Raw genomic sequence first — 20,612 nt, 5'->3', positions numbered from 1 at the left:
TCCTGCCCCTGCTGTTGTTCATTCGGAACTTACCCCCCCCACCCCTTCTTCCCTCAAAACCCCTCTGTCATTACGAGGTCGGAATGCCCAGGCTGGGAGACCAACTGTGGACTCAGCACAGGGATTCTGCCCAAGGTCATAGAAGTCGGGCTCCATTAGCTCTTCCCTGGCCCCCGGGTGGAACCATCCCCATTCCCTCCAGGTGCTTAATAAGCATATGCTTGGTGTCCTATTGACTTCTGGTGAGGAACCAGAAGCCCCGGAGGGACTTAGGGACGTAGAGTCTTCCTTCTGTGCCCCTTACTGGTTTTCCCAGACCAGGAGCCCTGAAACTCAACAGTGGTTCCTGCACCTAGTAAGCACTCAGATTTTGATTGGACTGCCATATGACCCCCCAAGGGACAAAACAGGATGACCTGATAACGCACTGTAGGCCCTTCACCCAGACTTCACCTCCGAGAAATGCCCAGAAGCTTCTGGGGGAGGGGCTTGCCAGCCTGGACATCCCAGGGGCTCAGCCGGCGGCCCAGCCCTGCCTCCTGTCATCAGTGTAATGCATTCATATCTACAGGATGGCAAATTTCATATCCTCCCACCCTCTTTCCTGCATTATTGATGGACTGCACTTTTAAAAAATCAATTAGATCAGGGCGTGGAACTGGAGTTAAAAAGAAGCCTTTAAAAGTCTGCTCTTATTTTTGCTGTTTTGAATAGGAACAGATAAAGCTTTCCCTCTGGTTTGAATAAGTCAAGCCCAGGGCTAGGTTGGCTGTGATTGGCCAGGACTAGGAAAATGCGGTTAAGATGCAAACCCAAGCAAATAAAACCCAGTGTCTGCACAGCCATTATTAAGAGAAAGCAGCAGGGCCTGGAGCCTCCTGCATTGGGTGGTTCCTCAACACTGCTTACCCGCTGCAAGAAAACTGGGAAGACTGGTGAGAGAAGGCAAGGTAAGTTCTCTTTGGTTTATGGGTGTATGTCAGTAGAGCAATTTTACTAGACTAGAAAGAAAGGAGAAGACATTGAAATTTCCTTGGCCTTGTCTTCTTGGACAAGGCTTTTAGAGGATTGAACCAGGAGCTTGTCAGTTTTGCAGACTTCCTGCTGAGAAGTTGAGGTAATTTTTAAGAGATCCCTAAACATTAAGGCACATTTTCAAAAGCTAAGAAAGAGAACACCCCAGCTCAAATAGATGGTGCAGAGCAAGGCATAAACGAAAACCAGCTCCCTCTACTTGGGGTCCGTTCATAAGAGTGTTGATAGGAATTAAGGGCCACTACCTTCAACCTGGGATTTCAAAACTGCACCCCACCCAGCGGTAGTGTCAAAGGATACTAAGTTAATAAATTAGGAGTTGAGGAGGGACGGAGAGACGCTTTGGGAGACTTCGGTGTCACAGACGGGAATCACGCCTTCTAGGTGTCCCAGTACGGCAAAGTTCCTTCTCTGAGCATGTCCCGTCCTGCATTTCAGGGCTCCTGGCCCAGCGAGTGTCTTCATTGCTAAGTCCCTGTTGGGGATTGGGACCACTTTTGGCCCCTGGACTCACAGTCCTAATTAGTGACCGCTTGTTTGACTTTTAGCAGGTTTACACTTAGCTCTCTCCCAGGAACGAATTGGTCTTTATCCCCTTCCCCTAGTTGGGTCACGGCATTTGCCTTTAGTGACTGAACTCTAGGATCTGCAGAAAACCTGAACAAATATTACCCAGCAGTTCCAAGCAGCACAGGGCGGGGCAGTGCCAGTTATTAAATTAAATCCTCAAACATTGACTGCTCCGCATCATTGCTCTGCTTTAGGCCACTACAGCAGTAGACAAAGGGAGGTTTTTGTTTCTCTTTTTTTGTTTTACCAATGTCCATACTAGATAATGGCACATACCCAAACCTAGGTTCATCTACCAAGGCTCAAGAAAAGAATGGCCAGACATGCTCCTCCTAACAAGCACAATATGCTTCCAAATAGCCAAACCCCAGGCTTTCCTGGTGGCTTAGATGGTAAAGAGGCTGCAGGCTCAGATGGCCTGCAATGCAGAAGACCCGGGATCGATCCCTGGGTCAGGGAGATGCCCCGGAGAAGGGAATGGCTACCCACTCCAGTATTCTTGCCTGGAGAATTCCATGGATGAGGAGCCTGGTGGGCTACAGTCCATGGAGTCACAAAGAGTCAGACACAGCTGAGTGACTTAACACTTTCACAGCAAAATCCCAGACAGATCTTTCAGGGTGTTTGGTTTTTGTTTTTTCCTTTTCCTATGTATTAATGAATCAGTCAAGCCCATCCTTCACCTTTGCCTGTGAGAGCATTCATCAGTTACTGTGTATCACGAGATTGCAGGCCCCTTGAGAGCAAGAACCGGACAGGAATCTTCATTATGTAAAAGCTGTGTGACCATGGCCATGTGTAGGTGCTTGATAACCCTAGACGCGCCTCGAATAGAGATGGTGCCCCATGCGCACTTCTCTTTCCCTCTCCGTCTCTCCACACCCTGCCTGGGGGAGGCCACTGCACCACTGGCTGGATCTGTGGGCGGGGGGAGGATCTGTCCACAGGCCACGCCCACCTGTCCCTGCTGGCACCCCGAACTCTTAGTACTCCAACCAGAGATCCAACCCACCACCCCCTGCATTGGAAATCCCAGAGTCTTAAGTGGTGGACTGCCAGGAAAGTCCACCCCCTGAATTCTATGTCCCAGCTCTGCCATTTTACTTTCCCTTTTCTTCTGTGAGGCACAGGGAATATATCAGTCATATGACAAAAGCAGGATGGGATAGTTTAAGGATGGTTTACTTTAAAAAGTCTGGTAATTGAAAGCCCAAAGAATGGACTGTGAAGAGGACCTGCCAAGCAAAGAGTCTGGGAGAACTGGAATAAGAACGAGAGAAAGAAACTCAGTTTGGAAATACTCTGATGTAAGCTTTTCAGCCCTGTGGGCCACTGGATTTAGGTAAGTTAGGAAGGGTTGCAGTACCTCAGAGTAATTAGAACAGAGATTTTAAGATCAGGGAGGGATTTCTTTCTAGTGATATTGAGCAAATTATTTAACCTCTCTGAACCTCAATTTTCCCACAATGTAAGATGAAGGAAATATATTCAAATTATGAGAATTAAATGAGAGAAATAAAGTCAGTCAACAGAGGGTTTAACACATTTGTCACCCCTTTGGTTCCGTGGCAAGGGCAAAGCAGAACTTCCGATGGGCACCACCCCCCACCACCTCCCCGCCGGGTCAGCCAGGCTTACGACGTGAGCTTGGACAAGTCATTTCCCACATCACTGTGAGACGACAGTGCAGGGATGCGCCATGAGGACGTGGCCGGATGGCTGACAAGAGATTGGGAAGTGACTTAGGAGGAAAGCGGGCCGAGTGCCTGCTCTGAGAGGCGTCATCTCCTCACTTGTCTGTGATGTTTCAGTCCCAGGAAGACAAGCACCATGTCTCTGAGCAGTGCCTTCCGGGCTGTGGGCAACGACCCTGGGGTCATCACCTGGAGAATCGAGGTGAGCTGGGCTGGAAGGGGCTGCCGAAGGTCCCCCACACTGAGTCTCCTGCTAGTGGCTCGGCAGCAGTGAGAGGCAGCGCTAAAGAACACAGTCTCCTATCCTTGCACAGAGCGGGCAGGTGAAGTGGAAGAAATGCTCTTCACTTTGGGAGCAGGGCTCCAAGCATAAATAAGCTGGCCCTTTATCCAGCCATCTGCACTTCCAGTAAATGCCCTGGAGAGATGGGTGGGGCCCGGGCCACCCAGAGAGCCCCGAGACTACTGGCTGCTCTAGTCAGGACAATGGAACCTGTCTTGCGCGGGGCACTCTGGCTCCTGCAAAGTAGGAGGAGGTTTGGGTACACCATAGCTGGGGCCCTGCTCATCCCTTCTACTCCGGCTTGAGCCCCTCTGGCTGACCTGGAGCACCACCAGTCTGTAGCTGGGAACCGTCCTGGCCCAGAAAGCCTCACCTCCTCCTCCCTGCTCTGAGCCTAGTGAGGGACTGCTGCATAAAACCAGAGGAGATGCCCACCTCACTATTGTCCACAGGAGGGGTCACAGCTGCCTAGCAAGCTGCTCAGAGCCAGGCACTCCCACTGCTTTTAAGGCTCCCTGTGAATTAAACTAATAGGAACAAAAAGTTACACAAACTGTGGGATATTTAACATTTTCACATTTGACACACATATTTTACATAGAATATACTCACATAGGACCGCAGGTTTACCTCCTTGGAGACAGTGATGAAAGTCCCCATCTGAGGCCACATGAATGGCTCTCCTGGGAAGAGCCAGACATGCTATGACAGATGCATCAGAACTCAAATCCAGACTCCAGACAGGAGCCCTGAGCATGGAACCTGCACACAGCCAGCCCTCAGCCCCCAGAGCCTCACAGAATCCGGGTATTCCACTCCATTCTCAGACCTGGGCCAGCGCTGGGTGGATGGAGTCAGTGCTAGAGACACTGGTGCTTCGGCTCAGAGACTTGAGGCTCTTCCTTGAGGGCTTACACCCAGCTGCATAGGACTGAGGGGGCTCACCAGATTCCTCAGTGTAGCGAGATGAGACCAGGCAGGTGGTGGGAGGAGGACAGACCCAGGGCTGTGCAGGCGGAGCTCAGCAGAAGGCGGAGGGATGTGCGCTCATCCTGGGGCCGGCCGCCATGCCCCCTTGGGGACATCTCCCTACCTTTCCACCCACTCCCCAGCCCTGTCACCTGTGCCAAATAATAGCGCGGAGGGAGGAGGCTTGGGGGGCAAGGGGGAAGGAATGTAGCTTATCCACACCCCTGTCCTTCCAGAAAATGGAGCTGGCGCTGGTCCCCCTGAGTGCCCACGGCAACTTCTACGAGGGAGACTGCTACGTCATCCTCTCGGTGAGCACTGTCCCGCCCTCTCCTCTGATTCTCACAAGCTCCTCCCCAGAGAGCCAGTTCCAGGGCTTCCCTGGGAGATCTGCCCACAAAGTTAATCAGGCCTCTGGTATCCGTCTTGATTCTTCCTCGCTGTTGCATGGGACAGGCTTCCAGTTTGACTATCAAAGGCTGTGCTTAGACCAGAGTTTTAAATTTTGCATCAGAGTCAGCGGGGGTGGGGTGGTGGGGTGGGGGGGGTGGCCCTCAGTCTGAACCTCAGCACATGGCCCATAGCTAGGCTTCGGCCTCCTGGGCCCAGACCCCAGATTACAGTGCTGTGGAGGAAGGCCAGGTGGACACAGGGCCATCTCTGGCCTCAAAGTGCTCACCTAGCCGAGGGAACAGTCTCGCACATGGATGGTGCTGACAGAGCCACACTGGCAGACAGCAGCTCTATACAGCTGTGAGAGTGCAGGGGTGCAAATGAGCAACAAGAGAACTCTTGCCTGCAGTCCAACCTGGCAAGATCTTCCCACCTCTGCTTATGTGGAGGACAGTAAGCTGTCAGTATTCCTCAAATGTAGGGAGGGACTCAGGCTGCTAGGGCTTGAGTCACGGAATAGGTCTGCCCAGGGGCCACTGCAGGGAGGAAGAGACTGCAGAGCAGGACACAGAGGCCCGAGCCTGCCGAGAATGGGACATAAGTCACCCTAGGCAGCTACCTTCCTAGGCCAGAGGGGCAAACCGGCCCCTGAGCCAATCTCTGACTACACCCCAGACCCGGAGAGTGGGCAGCCTCCTCTCCCAAGACATTCACTTCTGGATTGGGAAGGACTCCTCCCAGGATGAACAGAGCTGTGCAGCCATCTACACTACGCAGCTGGACGACTACCTGGGGGGCAGCCCTGTTCAGCACCGGGAAGTCCAGTACCACGAGTCTGACACCTTCCGCGGATACTTCAAGCAGGGCATCATGTGAGTAGCTGGGCACACAGCAACGACGTAGATGTGGTCCACTAAAGAGGAAACCCAAAGGCTAAAAAGTATGTGAAGAAAGTAATCAGAGCAATGCGAATCAAAGCAAAGCTGTCCTTTCCACCAGTGTAAGTTAGAGAGCTGGGTGCTGCTGAGTGTTGGCAAGGCTGTGGGGAGATGGGCCTGGAGCCCTGCTGGTGGGAGTGAGGACTGGCCCAGTGTTCTGGAGGGCAGTCTGCTACTGCCACTGGGGCAGTTCCCAGGTCCACAAGGGCACGGGAGCCAGAATGTTCATAGTGGTATTAGTGGTGGTGAGAAGCTGCGGGCAGTGGGGCGTGCCTCCCCCAGGGAGACTAAACAGGAGAAACACTCCGAGACAGCACGGAGTACCATGCCGTCACATTAAGACACATCTGACCTGTGGACACACCTTAAAAACACTGGGCTTAAGGAACACAGGAAGAAACAGGCTTGAAATAGAGAAGAGAATGCCAATTCCTATTTGTAAAAAATAACATAAGCACAAAACAACAGGCCACGTTTACCAGAATGAAAATAAAAGATAGATGTTAAATGGTTAGAACGGATGCCTATGGTGGGGAGAAAAAGGCGGGGAGGGGAGGGTTTGCAGATAAAAGGGAACACATAAACACTTCAAGATAGGGGTCTTGTAAAGGCCAGTGATGACAGACAGCCTTCCATGAGCTGAGGAGTTTGATCACCTCCAAACTTTACACTTGAGATTGACAACATTTATACTTAGAATTCTTTTGTTGTCAATCTCAAGGAGCTCAAGAGTTCTGAGGCTGGTCAAAGGCCAGCTTCTTGCAGGTGAGCAGTCCTCACTGAGGACCCACTGGGCACAGAGCAGTCTGCTGAGTCACCAGGGAACACAGCAACAGAGGCCCTCTGCTCCCGGGGGCTTTCTGGGTGCCCTTCACATGTGGGATGCCTAGAGGAAGCTGGGTTGGGGTGAGACCCAGAGGCAGGAGAGTGGTTTCCTGGAGAGAGTTGGTCTTCAGGCCACAGGGAGATGACTTGTGCCCCTCCCCCAACACACATGATGTTCAGCTTCAAGAACAAAACAAAACAAGCTCTTCCATGCCGTGGGGACTCGATCCCTCCTCTGTCTGGAGATCTAGTCCTCTGGTGGTTGGTTCCTACTCTTAATATCTCAACTCAAATGTCAGTCCTCCAGAGAAGACAGCCCCAAATGTTCTGTCAAAAAGCCCTCCACTGAGGGCAGCTCTGTGGCATAGGTGACCAGCATCAGTGTTTGCCTTGCTCATTTACCGTCATCACCTGTGTGGGCAAAGGCTGCCTCTGTGTGGCCCACCACTCTCTCCCCAGGACCTGGCACACACCAGGTTCTCAGTAAATAACGCAACGGTTATTCCCTCAGCTACAAGAAGGGGGGTGTGGCCTCTGGGATGAAGCACGTGGAGACCAACACCTACGACGTGAAGCGGCTGCTGCACGTGAAGGGGAAGAGAAACATCCGGGCCACTGAGGTGAGTCCTGCCCCCTATCTGTCCTGGGCCTGAAGCCTCTCCGCCTGGCACCCAGGAATTCCTTCTGCCTGACGTCTACCTCTTCTCTGCAGGTGGAAATGAGCTGGGACAGTTTTAACCGAGGGGATGTCTTCCTGCTGGATCTTGGGAAGGTCATCATCCAGTGGAACGGCCCGGAGAGCAACAGTGGGGAGCGCCTGAAGGTGTGGCCCATGCAGTCGGCCCCTCCTTTCCCCCAGCTACTCTTTCCTTCTTCTTTCTGGGCTGGCTCTTTCCTGCCCTTCCAGCCAGATGCCTGCCTTTGAGCAGCATCTGTTTCAGAGACAGGCCACATGACTGAGGCTGCGACTCAGCCTGGGGTTCCTCAGCATCAGGGTAACCCCTGTGTCTTGGATCCAGGCTGTTTCTCTTGGAACTGAGGGCATCCCTGGCCTTCTTTACAGGCGATGCTTCTGGCAAAGGATATTCGGGACAGGGAGCGAGGGGGCCGTGCTGAGATAGGAGTGATCGAGGGAGACAAGGAGGCAGCCAGCCCGGAGCTGATGAAGGTCCTTCAGGACACCCTCGGCCGGCGCTCCATTATCCAACCGGCAGTCCCAGATGAGGTCATAGATCAGCAGCAGAAATCAAACATCACGTTGTATCAGTGAGTAGCTAAGGCTGGCTGCTGGTTGGAACCTGGGGTCAGGAGAAGGTAGCCCCCAGAGAAACATGCACTTCTGCTTGGCTCCATTTGAGGTGCAGGCGCCTGGGTTTCTTTCAGTCCTTCTTCGAATGCAGCTTCTACAAGGAACTTGTTCCCTGAGCAGCTACTGTCTGCTCTTGTTAGCAATGATTCCTGGTCTCTGGGAGAGAATGTTCCTTGACTCAGGTCTATGCATCCCAGGGGTGTGGACAGGATAATGTCAGGGGCAGGGTAGAGATAATATTCAGGAAAGAGATACACAGAAGTCTCCCCCAGACAACAGTGTCCATCAGATCCCAGTCCGCACTCAAGCCATGCCTGTCGCAAGAAGTCAAACTCTACCCTGAAACTCCATCCTAAGACCAAGGCAGGAAATAGCAAACTGACCACATGATGCGTTGTAGAAGGGAAGGTACAGGCTAACTTCTCCCCTTCTTCAGTGTCTCAGATTCATCTGGACAGCTGGTGGTCACAGAGGTAGCGACGAGACCTCTGGTCCAGGACTTACTGAACCCTGATGTGAGTAGCACTTGGGTGGGCTTGGCTTGGGGTAGCTGGACCTGGCTTCAGAGGCAGGCCGCACAGAGAGGCCTTCCTTATGGTCTCGGGCAGCAGTAACCACTTTTGTCCCTGGCCATCTGCTTCAGGACTGCTACCTCCTGGACCAAAGTGGAACCAAGATCTATGTGTGGAAAGGAAGAGGAGCCACAAAGGCTGAGAAACAGATGGCCATGTCTAAAGCCCTGGTAGGAGCTATGGACATGCAGTATTATCCAAAAAGTCTGTCCACAAAGCGTCAGAGGTGCTCGGAGAGCCGTATTAGGCACTGGAGCACGAAACATCGCAGTTATATCCGTGACTTCAAAGTCAGACAAACTGGGATTCAAATCCAGGTCTAGCATTACCTCCTGGGGTTGTTGTGATGGTTAAGTAACATTTGTAAAGCACTCAAACACACTGGCACACACAACTGCCCAATAAAAGTGGCTGTTATTATTGAAGGCAATATCACATATCAACAGCCCTGTCCTCAAGGAACTTATGACATTATTGTGCAGCCTCCTGCAGTTGAACCAAGCAGGATGCATCTACCAAGAAAAAAAAAAAAAAAAGCAAATGAAGGTGATGCAAAGTCAGTAGAGTACAGAAGTGCTGAAGGAATATACTACAGAGGATTAAAAAAAAAGTCAGTAATAATCATGACCAATGAAGGAACGCCAAAATGTTCCATTCAGTCCCCTCCTTGAGGCAGCTAGCTTGGTCCCTAGAGAGAAGTGGGTTAGAATTTGACTCTGACTCCCAGAAGGAAACAATCCTATCCAATGGCTTCAAAGGGGTGAATTACCAATCAAGCCAAGAACCCAGTGCATTCCCTGACTGACCTGCCCTTTGGGGGTGGGGGGTACCCACAGAATTTCATCAGGATGAAGGGCTACCCCAGCAGCACCAACGTGGAGACCGTCAATGACGGTGCTGAGTCGGCCATGTTCAAGCAGCTGTTCCAGAAGTGGACAGTGAAGGAACAGACCACAGGTCTGGGGAAAACGTTCAGCGTGGGTAAAGTTGGTAAGACTGCCCCCAGATGGTATTCTTATTGTGGGGAGTCTCTAGAAAGACGGGCACGAATGCTTTTCACTCACCTGGCTTCTCCCAACCCCTTCTCTGCAGCAAAGGTTTTCCAGGATAAATTTGATGTAACTCTGCTGCACACCAAACCAGAGATGGCAGCCCAGGAAAGAATGGTGGATGATGGCAATGGCAAAGTTGAGGTAATAAGCCCAGTGATCCGTGTGCCAGGGCAGGCAGGGCACCGGCTCTCCTGGCTGCTTTGCTGCAGAGGAGCACACATTATCCTGTGTCTCCTCTGCTTCCCTCGTCACCTCCGGGGCCTCGGGACTCTTCCCTAAGAGGTGTCTGCGTCTGCAGGGCTCTCCCACCATTCTTCAGGGAAGGAAAAGGTAGGCACCCCAGTGTGCTGTCAACAGCTCACCTGGCAGACGCATTCAAATCACCTCTGAGCTGTGATGGGGGTGCGTCTGACCAGGGATGACCTAGTTCTCCGGATTCAAATCATGCAAATGGGATAAGCCCTCAGTACTGGGAAGAAGCAGCAGAGGATAAGGGGTACTGTGAATGGACCTTTGTGCCTCATCCACCTGGATTCTCTGCTCAGCATGGCCCAGTTCCCTCCAGATGGCTGTTTGTTCAAAGAGGACTCCCCCCCATCTCTGGGGAACTGTGTCTCCTTCTATGCCCAGGTCTGGAGGATAGAAAACCTGGAGCTGGTGCCCGTGGAGCACCAGTGGTATGGCTTCTTTTACGGGGGAGACTGCTATCTGGTTCTCTATACATACGAGATGCATGGGAAGCCTCATTACATCCTGTATATCTGGCAGGTAGGCCTGGGGCAGGCTCTTAGCTCTGGATCCTGGTGCTTCCTCTGGCCACTGAGCTGGGGGGATGGGGGAGGTGGCAGGGCCCCACTGCACCCCTCTCACCCCTGCAGGGCCGCCACGCCTCACAGGATGAGCTGGCAGCCTCAGCATATCAGGCAGTAGAGGTGGACCAGCAGTTTGAAGGGGCCCCCATGCAGGTTCGGGTCACCATGGGGAAGGAGCCGCGCCACTTCATGGCCATCTTCAAAGGAAAGCTGGTCATCTTTGAGGTGAGAAACCTTAGGTAAAATTCCACCAGAAGCAGAATGCTCAGAACCAGCAGGTCAGCAGGGAGCTACAGTAGAGGAGAGGAGGGGTGGAGAGTGGGGCTTGGGGTGGACACAGACGAGAAGGGGGTGAATCTCTCTAAGACACTGAAGTGTATCCCGACTGCCTAGGGCTTCAAGTCCACACCCCTGCCTAGTTCATGTTCAAGGTCTTGTATAATCTGATCCATATTACCTGTGCAGGGGCATCAGCCTCAGCTCCCTGACCTCCACACTCCACTCCAGTCAGGTGGGTCTCCTCTTTAGACCTCACATGCGCTCTATCGTCCTGTCTGCCTCCTCCAGCCGTTGTGCCCCTTCAGACTCCAGTCCCACGTCTTCCAGAAGGCCTTGGCTGAAGCACCATCAGGACTGTATGATGTCACACGCTTGACATACACAAGTGTGTGGTCAAGCCCTAGTCTTGTCATTGATTAGCCAGTTTTCTGAGCCTCAGTTTCCTCACCTGCACTGTGGGATAATAATACCCACTTCACAGAGTTATTATGAGGATCAATAAAATGATATAGCCAAGGCACCAGAAAAGAGCCTGGCATATGACCCAGGTCTCAGAATGAAAGCTAACACCATTTCTTAAAAATATTTATTTCTTTGGCTGCAGAGGGTCTTAGCTATGGTATGTGGGATCTAGTTCTCTGACCAGGGATTGAAGCTGGGCCCCCTGCACTAGGAGCACAGAGTCTTAGCTGCTGGACAACCAGGGAAGTCCCCTGAAAGCTAACACTGTTGGTACCATAACTCCGGCTCACCTCGACCTGTCTCAGTTGGCTGAGAAGCTCCTTGAGGGCAAAAATGGTGTCAGATATAGCCCTGTTCTCCACAGCGCTGGCGCAGTGCTCAGCTCACACGGCATACCTTAGATCTAGATTCTGCTTTTCTTTTTCTCTCTAGGGTGGGACTTCTAGGAAGGGAAATGCTGAGCCGGATCCTCCAGTAAGACTCTTCCAGATTCAAGGACATAACAAATATAACACCAAAGCAGTGGAAGTCCCAGCCTTCACCTCCTCCCTAAACTCCAATGATGTCTTTCTGCTGCGGACGCAAGCAGAGCACTACCTGTGGTTTGGCAAGGTAGGATGGCTGGCCCAGCAGTCACACCCATGCCTTGGCTCCCAGCCCTGCACCCACCCTCTGGTCAGCAAGGGCAAAGGAACTTAGAGTAGGCTGGAGCAGTCCTCAAAAAGAGGAGTCTTTTCCTAAAGATTCTTCAAAGGGACCAGCAGTGTTCCTCACAATTAGGCCTCCAGTTACACACTCAATAATGGCACTGCTCACACCCAGGAGACCCTCCATAAACAGCTAAACACATGGAGGCTGGATGCAGGATGGAAAAGTCAATCTTTCCACACCAGTGTGATGCACTGTAATAGGACAGGCATTAACACTGAACAAAAGAACACTAAAAATATGATGTTTGTCAATTCAGATTTCATGCACTGAAAAGCACTAGAACTGTTTTACAAAAGAGAACAGAATAGGAAAAGATGCTCAATATTAATAGTCATTAGGGAAATGCAAATAGAAACCCCAATGAGATACCACTACACACCTATGAGTAACGACTAAAAAACTGATAATATCTAGTGCTGGTGACAAAAAGCAATAGGAATTCTCACACACTGCAGGTGAAAATGCAAATATGACCTTAGAAAACAATTTGACAGTTTCTTATAAAACATATACTTATTGTATGAGCCCATTCCTGGGTATGTACCCATGTGAAAAAACTACCTTCACACAAAAATCTATACAGAAATGTTTAATAGCACCTTTATTTGTAATTGTCAAAAACTGGAAGCAGATCAACTGGAGGATGGATAAGCAAGCAGTGGGGCCTCCACACAATTGGAATGGAATACTACTCAGCTACAGAACACCCACAGCTGCAAGGAAGAATCTCGAATGCATTATGCTAAGTGAAAGAAGCTAGACTCAAAGGCCACACAGTGTAGGACTCCATTTACCAGGTTCTGGAAGAGGCAAAACTGTAGTGATGGAGAACAGATCCCTGGTTGCCAGAGGCTAAGGATTCAGGGAGGGTTTGACTACAAAGGCACGGGTGGTCTGAGGGAAGCTTTGCAGAGGTGAGACAACTTCTCTGTTTTTGTTGTGGTGGTGGTAGCATGATTCTATGCATTTGTCAAGGGTCATAGAACTCTATGGCAGAAAGGGTGAATTTTCCTGTATATAATTTTAAAAATAAGTTTAATTTTTTTCTTAAAAAAAATCAAAAGTAGGTGCTAAAATTCCAACTGAAGGTAAAACAAAAGTGACCTCTCAATACCCACTGAGCATTTCAGAGTCTAGTCCTGTCCTTTGTTTCCACACTGTTTTCCTCCTTCCCACCCACCCCCACCCCCTAAGCCTCCCACCACCCCCCCAGCCTCCCACCCAGCCCCCCACCCCTGCCTCCGCCCTTCCAAGCACCAGAACAAACCCGTCTATCTCCCTGTCCTGAGGTCTTTTGGCTTGGTAACTAATCCTGGCTGCTACTGCTGCTGCTAAGTCGCTTCAGTCGTGTCCGACTCTGTGTGACCCCATAGACAGCAGCCCACCAGGCTCCCCCGTCCCTGGGATTCTCCAGGCAAGAACACTGGAGTGGGGTGCCATTTCCTTCTACACTGAGTTATTAGTCTAAAGCACTTTATTCCCACATCAATGTGCCTGTGTGTGACTAACATCTGTATTCTCGCCACCCCGTTCTCAGGGGTCTAGTGGGGATGAGCGGGCGATGGCTAAAGAGCTGGCCGGACTTCTCTGCGACGGTACTGAGAACACAGTGGCCGAGGGCCAGGAGCCAGCTGAGTTCTGGGACCTGCTGGGAGGGAAAACTCCCTACGCCAGTCACAAAAGGTACAGGACCACAGCATCCCCTCCGTTTGGCTCCCCCTGCCTCCCAGACTGGTGAACTGCAGGTGATTTCCAAGCAGCTCAGCTCCTCTACATGGACTGTATTGCAGACTACAGCAGGAGATCCTAGATGTCCAGTCTCGTCTCTTTGAATGTTCCAATAAGACTGGCCGGTTCACTGTCACTGAGATCATAGACTTCACCCAGGATGACCTGAACCCAGGTGACGTGATGCTCCTGGATACCTGGGACCAGGTAAGACACAGCCGGAGAGCTTGGAACGAATGACATCCTCAAGCTTTAGTCTATTTTTTGTATAGTATCTCTCCCCCAAACCCCAGTTAAGCTAGGGTAGCCCTGGAACATCCCCAAGTCAATCAAACAATTGTCAGTGGTGACCGAAGGGAGAGCGTGCTTTTTTGCCAGGGTTGGAGAGAATAGAATGTTGTTTAAAACTCACCATCCTGGGAGTTTCCCCACCATGCTCTGCGAAAATCACGCCATCCTACCTGTCACACACTCCATTCTCTCAGGACCAAGAGCAGCAGGCTCCACACCTGGAGATATGGGCCTTTGGGGGAATAAAGGGATAAAAGGGGACATCTTCAAGGCCACCCTTCCGCCACATCCCGACACCTCTTCCTTTCTAATCACTGTGCTGGGTGTGGTGTCACTAAGGCAAAGGGCCCCACCCCACTCTCAGAGTCTACAGGCTGACGGAGGGTGGAGACCGGACGTAGAATCATCATTTTACTGTGATGGATGTACGTATGAAGTGCCTCGGGAGCACAAATTAGGAGTATTCAACACAGTTCAGGGGCTCAGAGAAGACTCTCTGGAGGAGATGGCTCCCAGACTCCAAGGAGAAACAGGTATAAACCAGGTAAAGAAGCCATTCCAGGCAAAAGAAGGCAGGAAATAGTCTAGTATATAGAGAATTACAAAGTGTATTATCAGAGTATAAGACAGAGTTAAAGAGTGCCCTAGAGGTGAAGCTAAAGAAGTAGGTATGTACCTTACCAACCAAGTCAAGAAGTTTGGAACTTACCCTGGAAAGCTACTGAAATTTAAGCAGGTGAGTGACATGGTCAGACTGTGCTTTAAATCACTCACTCTGGCCAGTGTAGGCGAGGAGGGAGGGGGTGTGAGAAAAAGGAAGACTATACGTTGGGGGCCCGTCAGCACACCATGGTCCTAGTCCAGAAAGAGCTGCTGCTGGCCCACACAGAAGCAGTGGAGCAGAGCCGGATGGATGGCGACAGATCTGACAAAAGCATGCGAGGCAAACTAGCTCAGTCCTGGTGACACAGACGGCATTCAGGATGACTCCCAGGCTGCCGCCTTGGGTGACTGAATGGGCACCATTCCCCAAGAATGGAGACACAGATACAAGTTTAGAAAAGAGCTACATGTTGGGGGTGTTAAACTTGAGGTGCTTGGAGACAGCCAAGAGGAGATGTTTTGCAAGCAGCTGGATTCAGGAAGCTGACGTTCAGAGAGTTCAGGACTGGAGATGTAGATGTGGGAGATACACAAATCAAAACAAATCTGAGAAAAACTTTGCTCTGCTGAGGCTGTGAACTGCTGGCGGGGAAAGACGGGGCAGCGCGTACTATCTAGCTTTGGCACGAGTGAGCGCAGTAACGAACAGTCTCTACGACAACAGGTCTTCCTGTGGATCGGGGCTGAGGCCAATGCCGCAGAGAAGGAGAGTGCTCTGTCTACCGCCCAGGAGTACCTGCACACTCACCCCAGTGGCCGAGACACCGGCACAACGATCCTGATCGTTAAACAGGGGTTCGAGCCTCCCATCTTCACAGGCTGGTTCCTGGCCTGGGACCCTCACATTTGGAGCGTAAGGACAGAGAAGCAGGGAGATGTTCTTACTGCCAGGGTGCTCAGCACTGACAGCTCAGAAGGATGGCAGGGTACTCGAGGGCCGAGTCGACCCAGGACTGTACCTCCCCACTCCCTTCTCCCCTCTCCTGTTTTCACCTTCCTTCTCTTTCGCACCCTGCACAGCAGTTAAGTTTAGTCAGCAAATTCACAGCTTGCCTCAGGAACAGGCAACGTGATAAGTAGTAAAGTTTGTGAAGTCTGTCCACACACATTACATCCTGATAGCCAGGGGAACATTGTTGCCTGTGTTACAAATGAGGAAGCTCAGAGGAGAAGTTACTTGTCTACAGTCACAACCAGTAGGAAGAAGCCAGGTTTTCTGACTCCTAGTCAACTGCTCTTAGTATGGAACATTGAGGAGCCACCAGCAAAAAGTGCAATCATGTTTAAGTCCCTTCCTGCCTCTCTCTGAAATGTTTTCTGTCCCCTGGCTGTTTTGCTTCTCTCAAGGGTTTTAGACCAGACCTGAGACGTCCCTCCACTACAAGCAGCATCTCATCCTGTGTTTTCTCTCTCTTCTTTCCAGGCAGCGAAATCATATGAACAGTTAAAAGAGGAGCTGGGAGACGCTGCTGCCATCACAAGAATCACTGCTGTGAGTTTCTTGGAGGAGCTATTCACAGGCAACCCGCGCCAGAAAGAAACAGCAGATGCTAGACACAGCATGGCCGAAACCCTATCACGTCCTTCGCAGTGTCACTCTGACGGTCTAATCTGATGTGGAGATTGTTTTAATTGGTAGAAAAAGCAGGCTTCAGAGCCGAGTTCCTTATTTTACTGCCTTCCAGAATTTAGAACAGACTTGCTGTTACCAAATCGAATATTCAACTCTGTCACTCAGGAGAGATTAAATTTACTAGTAGTATTTTTCAGAAATAACAAGCTTCTAACCCAGGTGGGGCTTCCCTGGTGGCTCAGAGGGTAAAGCGCCTGCATGCGATGCGGGTGACCTGGGTTCGACCCCTGGGTCGGGAAGTTCCCCTGGAGAAGGAAATGGCAACCCACTCCAGTATCCTTACCTGGAGAATCCCATGGAAGAGCCTGGTGGGCTACAGTCCGTGGGGTAGCAAAGAGTCAGACACGGCTGAGTGAGCTCACTTCACTTCAACCCAGGTGACACTGTTAGTTTCTGACAGTGGCATCCACAGAAACTCAGGCCATTACCCCTGTTTTAACGGCCTCCAAAAGTGGAGCTCCTGGCCAAGAATCCAACAGCTTTTTAACATCAGGACAGTGCACAGCACCACTGTCCAAACCATCTGGCATTTTGTTGTCTGTGCTCTAAAAACTCAAGATTTCAAAACTCATGGCAATGTAGCATCTTTAAAATGTATTTAAGAGAAGTATGACTTCAATTTGAAATCATCTGAAGGCCAGAAATGTAGAGCCCAAGTAAAAGTACCAAGAAAAGGGATGCGATCACAGTATTTAAGTGAGATTTATGCAAAACATTTATGCCAACTGACGATACAGGATTTACCTTAGACTCACTGAATCAGCTTCCCAAGAACCCCCAAACTAAAATATTTTAGATTTCCAGATGACTCTGACATGCAGCCAGTGTTGGGGACCACTGTTCTAAAAGATGATTATAAAGCGTAAAGTGGTTAAAAAAAAAAATGTTATAAACACAGAACTTCAATTGCACAGACCTGAGTGGTCTTTTATTGTGTCTACATTCTTATCTTCCCTAGGATATGAGGGATACAACCCTTCCCCTGAATTCTGAGCCAAAATATTACCCCCTAGAAGTTCTGTTGAAAAATCAGAGTCAGGAGTTGCCAGAGGATGTGAACCCTGCCAAAAAGGAGGTGAGTGACTGACATGAGCGGAGCTTTGCATAAGCACCATCTCGGAGTATGGCCAACACTGTAAACACTCAGTAGACATCTGACCTACCCAGGAGCTCAAGCCAGAAACCCAGGGCTCCTTGATTCCTCACCTCCCACATCAACCCATCAGCTAGCTGCCACCCACTGCTCTCCATCTCTCTGCTGCCAGTATGGCCAGCCATCATGGACCACTGCCATAGGCCCCCAGTGAGTTTCCACCTCTGTCCCTACAATCTGATCCCCATATAACAACCAATGGGCTTTTACAGCAGATGATACTCTTCTGTTTAACACACCTCGAGTGGCTTCCCACTGCACCTAGAATCCAGAGTCCCTGTAATGGCCTCCAAGGCCCTATACAACCTGGCCCCTACCCACCTCTGATTTAGTCTTACAGGCCACTACTGTCTTCACTTACAGCCCTTTAGCCAGTTGCTGTTTTTCTGTCCCTCAAACGTGAGCCTTTCTGCTGGCTACTGCTCCTGCCTGAAAAAACCTCTCTCCCAGATCATCAGAGAGCCAGGTCCGCCTCATTGTTTAGGTCACAGCTGCAGGGTCACCTCCCCAGGAAGGCTTTCCCTGGCCCCCCGACCCTGCCTCCCTCAGCCCCTACAGTCCTTTTGTACTTGGTCACTCACTGTCTGTCTGCCCCACTCCCTGACACCTTCAAAAGCAGGGGCCTTGTCTGTACTGTTCACCATCATATTCTCAGCTTCTTAGCACCTGAACGGTGACCGGCATATCATAGGCACAACTTCCGTTTCAGCTGATTTATTCAACAGTCATGTTGAATGAATGAATGTATTTTCCCCTTGAAGGGTCTCTGGGCTTCCCTGATAGCTCAGTTGGTAAAGAATCTGCCTGCCCCCGGTTTGATTCCTGGGTAGGGAAGATCTGCTGGAGAAGGGATAGGCTATCCACTCCAGTATTCATGGGCTTCCCTGTGGCTCAGCTGGTAAAGAATCCACCTGAGATGCAGGAGACCTGGGTTCAATCCCTGGGTTGGGAAGATCACCTGGAGAAGGGAAAGGCTACGCACTCCAGTATTCTGCCTGGAGAATTCCATGGACTATACAGTCCATGGCGTTGCAAAAAGTCAGATACAGCTGAGCAACTTTCACTTGAAGGGTCTCTAAATTTTCCACAGTGTCTTATGTAACCAATTCTTAAGTATCTGGGCTATAACTTCCTTGAAAACAGAAACCATACCTTAATAATTTTACTTGGACTGAAAATATTCATTAATCATTAATAAATAAATGTTAGAATGTTATGCTTTCAACAAGATCCACCTGATCCTGCATTGGAAAACATCTGGATAAAAAATGGCAGATAAAAAAAGAAAAACATTAATTAAAAATGGCAGATGAGGGCATAAGGCAAGGAAAACTCACTCAGTTTAGCTCTCCATTCAGCCAAAACCTAATGTTTAGCACTCATACATAATATATAACCCATTTCTTGTCCTTCTGGCAAGAGACTGGTGCCAGGTGGGACTGCAAGTGCAGTGAACCCAGTCAGCGCTTCCACAGGCCACGGTGGGATTCCACAAGCTGAAGAGCTCGCCAATGAATAATTTAAGTCAAACACAGACTCTCTGAAAAATCTATTCTACTTCCCCTTTCAAGAAACTACTTGGGACTATCTCTTGGCCCCTCTGCCCCCACCCCATTAACACTGACAGGTGCCAGGTCTTCTAACTAGAAACTTTGTTTTCTCTCTTAGAATTACCTCTCTGAGCGGGACTTTGTTTCTGTGTTTGGCATCACAAGAGGGCAGTTTGCTGCTCTGCCTGGCTGGAAACAGCTCCAGATGAAGAAAGAAAAGGGGCTTTTCTGAGGCAAGAAGGCATCTGCCTATTGCAAGATCCCAGAAGAGAGCAGACAGTGCCAATGTCAGGAAAGAATTTCTCTAATTTCTGCCTAACGTCCAGCTACTTAATGAAGAGATAGTAGAGCCTACCAATCACAGCATGTACTCCATTTTTCTCATCCCTGCGTTTCTTAGTTGTCATATACCTAAAATGGTAGCTGCTCACTTTGAAATTTTTATGGTCTTATGGCTGAAGCCTTAGCAGAAAACGCTAAAACTGCATGAAAATCTGGAGAAGTCAAAAGTAAGAGAACAGAAAAATTGTTTAAAGTGCTTAATTCTGGGGCAAGGGCCTAAGTTTGTTTTAAATTTTAAGGTTGGTGTTTTCTATTTAACCCACAAATCATCAGAGTTATTCACATATATACCCTGAAGTCAAAATCTAAATGCTTAAATCTGTATGTGCCAGAAGTTTTAAAGTTTTCAAATAAAGATATCTATAAGGACAAACGGGAGTTCTTTTCAGTATTTTGGGTCTGCCTATTAGGGTAACTATTGTGTTCTATGAGAGAAATGTCTCAGGACTGGGGAAGTCAAGAGGCACTGCTGGGCTTCCCTAGAGTGGCTCAGTGGTAAAGAATCCACCTGCTGATGCAGGAGACATGAGTTCGATCCCTGCTCTGGGAAGATTCCACGTGCCATGGAGCAACTAAGCCCTTGACACACAACTACTGAGTCTGCGCTCTAGAGCGCAGAAGCCCCAGCTACTGAGCCCATGAGCCCCAACTACTGAAGCCTGCACTATAGAGTCTGTGCTCCGCAACAAGAGAAGCCACTGCAATGAGAAGCCTGAGCACCACAACTTGAGTAAAAGCCCACAAAGCAACAAAGACCCAGCACAGCCATAAACAAATAAAACTATTAAAATTTTTTTAAAAAGAGGCACTGCTGAGGGAGCTCTCTGGATAGCTGGGATCCCTGTTTCTGGCACAAGAATCCCAGAATCTGCCACACAGCTGTCCAGGAAACCTCAGGCCCCACCCAGCTACACCCTACTATCCAGAAGAGAAACAAGGCCATGTGTTATTAATTTTAGGAATGAGGCCAGAACCAGTGTGTATACCACCACAGAGAGCCTTCAAAGCATGCTACAGACATCAACAAATGAACCACATTTTCCAGACAACTCTGAGTCAACAACTGCAGAAGATTCCATGTGGCAAAAGTAATGTAACTGGGGAAGTTCCAGGATAGAAGCGTAGTCCAAAGCATCACAAAGTAAAACTGAACAAGAGAGGTCTATGTCACAGGAGTAGGAGGGGAAGAGTCAGACATCCTGGGGACACCATAATAAATGCGTGGAAGGGAGAAGCAGCACAGTTCTCCCAGACACTGTCAGCCACTTCCATGAGGCTCATCTGTTGGTTTCTAAAACGTGTCACAAGTCAGGCACAAAAAAGCTAGACCCAGCAGGATGCAAACAAG

General features: G+C 50.0%; 1 protein-coding gene across 1 annotated transcript; it reads left to right on the top strand.

Annotated features, from left to right (window-relative positions):
• The first annotated feature begins 82 nt into the window (after positions 1-82).
• AVIL (advillin) lies at positions 83-19,637 on the top strand. Its single transcript, XM_040233104.1, has 20 exons — positions 83-950; positions 3,417-3,501; positions 4,788-4,862; positions 5,620-5,816; positions 7,219-7,327; positions 7,420-7,530; positions 7,771-7,973; positions 8,453-8,531; positions 8,660-8,758; positions 9,425-9,578; positions 9,681-9,781; positions 10,271-10,408; positions 10,519-10,677; positions 11,626-11,805; positions 13,442-13,587; positions 13,695-13,839; positions 15,251-15,439; positions 16,010-16,078; positions 17,178-17,294; positions 19,041-19,637. Exons 2-20 carry the CDS (start codon positions 3,436-3,438, stop codon positions 19,152-19,154), a joined length of 2,451 nt encoding a protein of 816 aa, XP_040089038.1. The 5' UTR covers positions 83-950; positions 3,417-3,435; the 3' UTR covers positions 19,155-19,637.
• Positions 19,638-20,612: the final 975 nt, after the last annotated feature.

Source organism: Oryx dammah, unplaced genomic scaffold (genome assembly GCF_014754425.2).
Source record: "Oryx dammah isolate SB20612 unplaced genomic scaffold, SCBI_Odam_1.1 HiC_scaffold_29, whole genome shotgun sequence".
NCBI classification, from domain to species: Eukaryota; Metazoa; Chordata; class Mammalia; order Artiodactyla; family Bovidae; genus Oryx; species Oryx dammah.
Note: the sequence above shows the minus strand (reverse complement) of the source record. Positions and strands in the feature narration are given on the sequence as shown.

Bases quoted from the DNA above. Each gene is read 5' to 3' on its own strand.
- AVIL (XM_040233104.1), top strand. From the start codon at position 3,436: ATGTCTCTGAGCAGTGCCTTCCGGGCTGTGGGCAACGACCCTGGGGTC. The intron at 5,817-7,218 runs GTGAGTAGCTGG...TTATTCCCTCAG, and splicing joins TACTTCAAGCAGGGCATCAT to CTACAAGAAGGGGGGTGTGG. The intron at 15,440-16,009 runs GTAAGGACAGAG...TCTTCTTTCCAG, and splicing joins GGGACCCTCACATTTGGAGC to GCAGCGAAATCATATGAACA.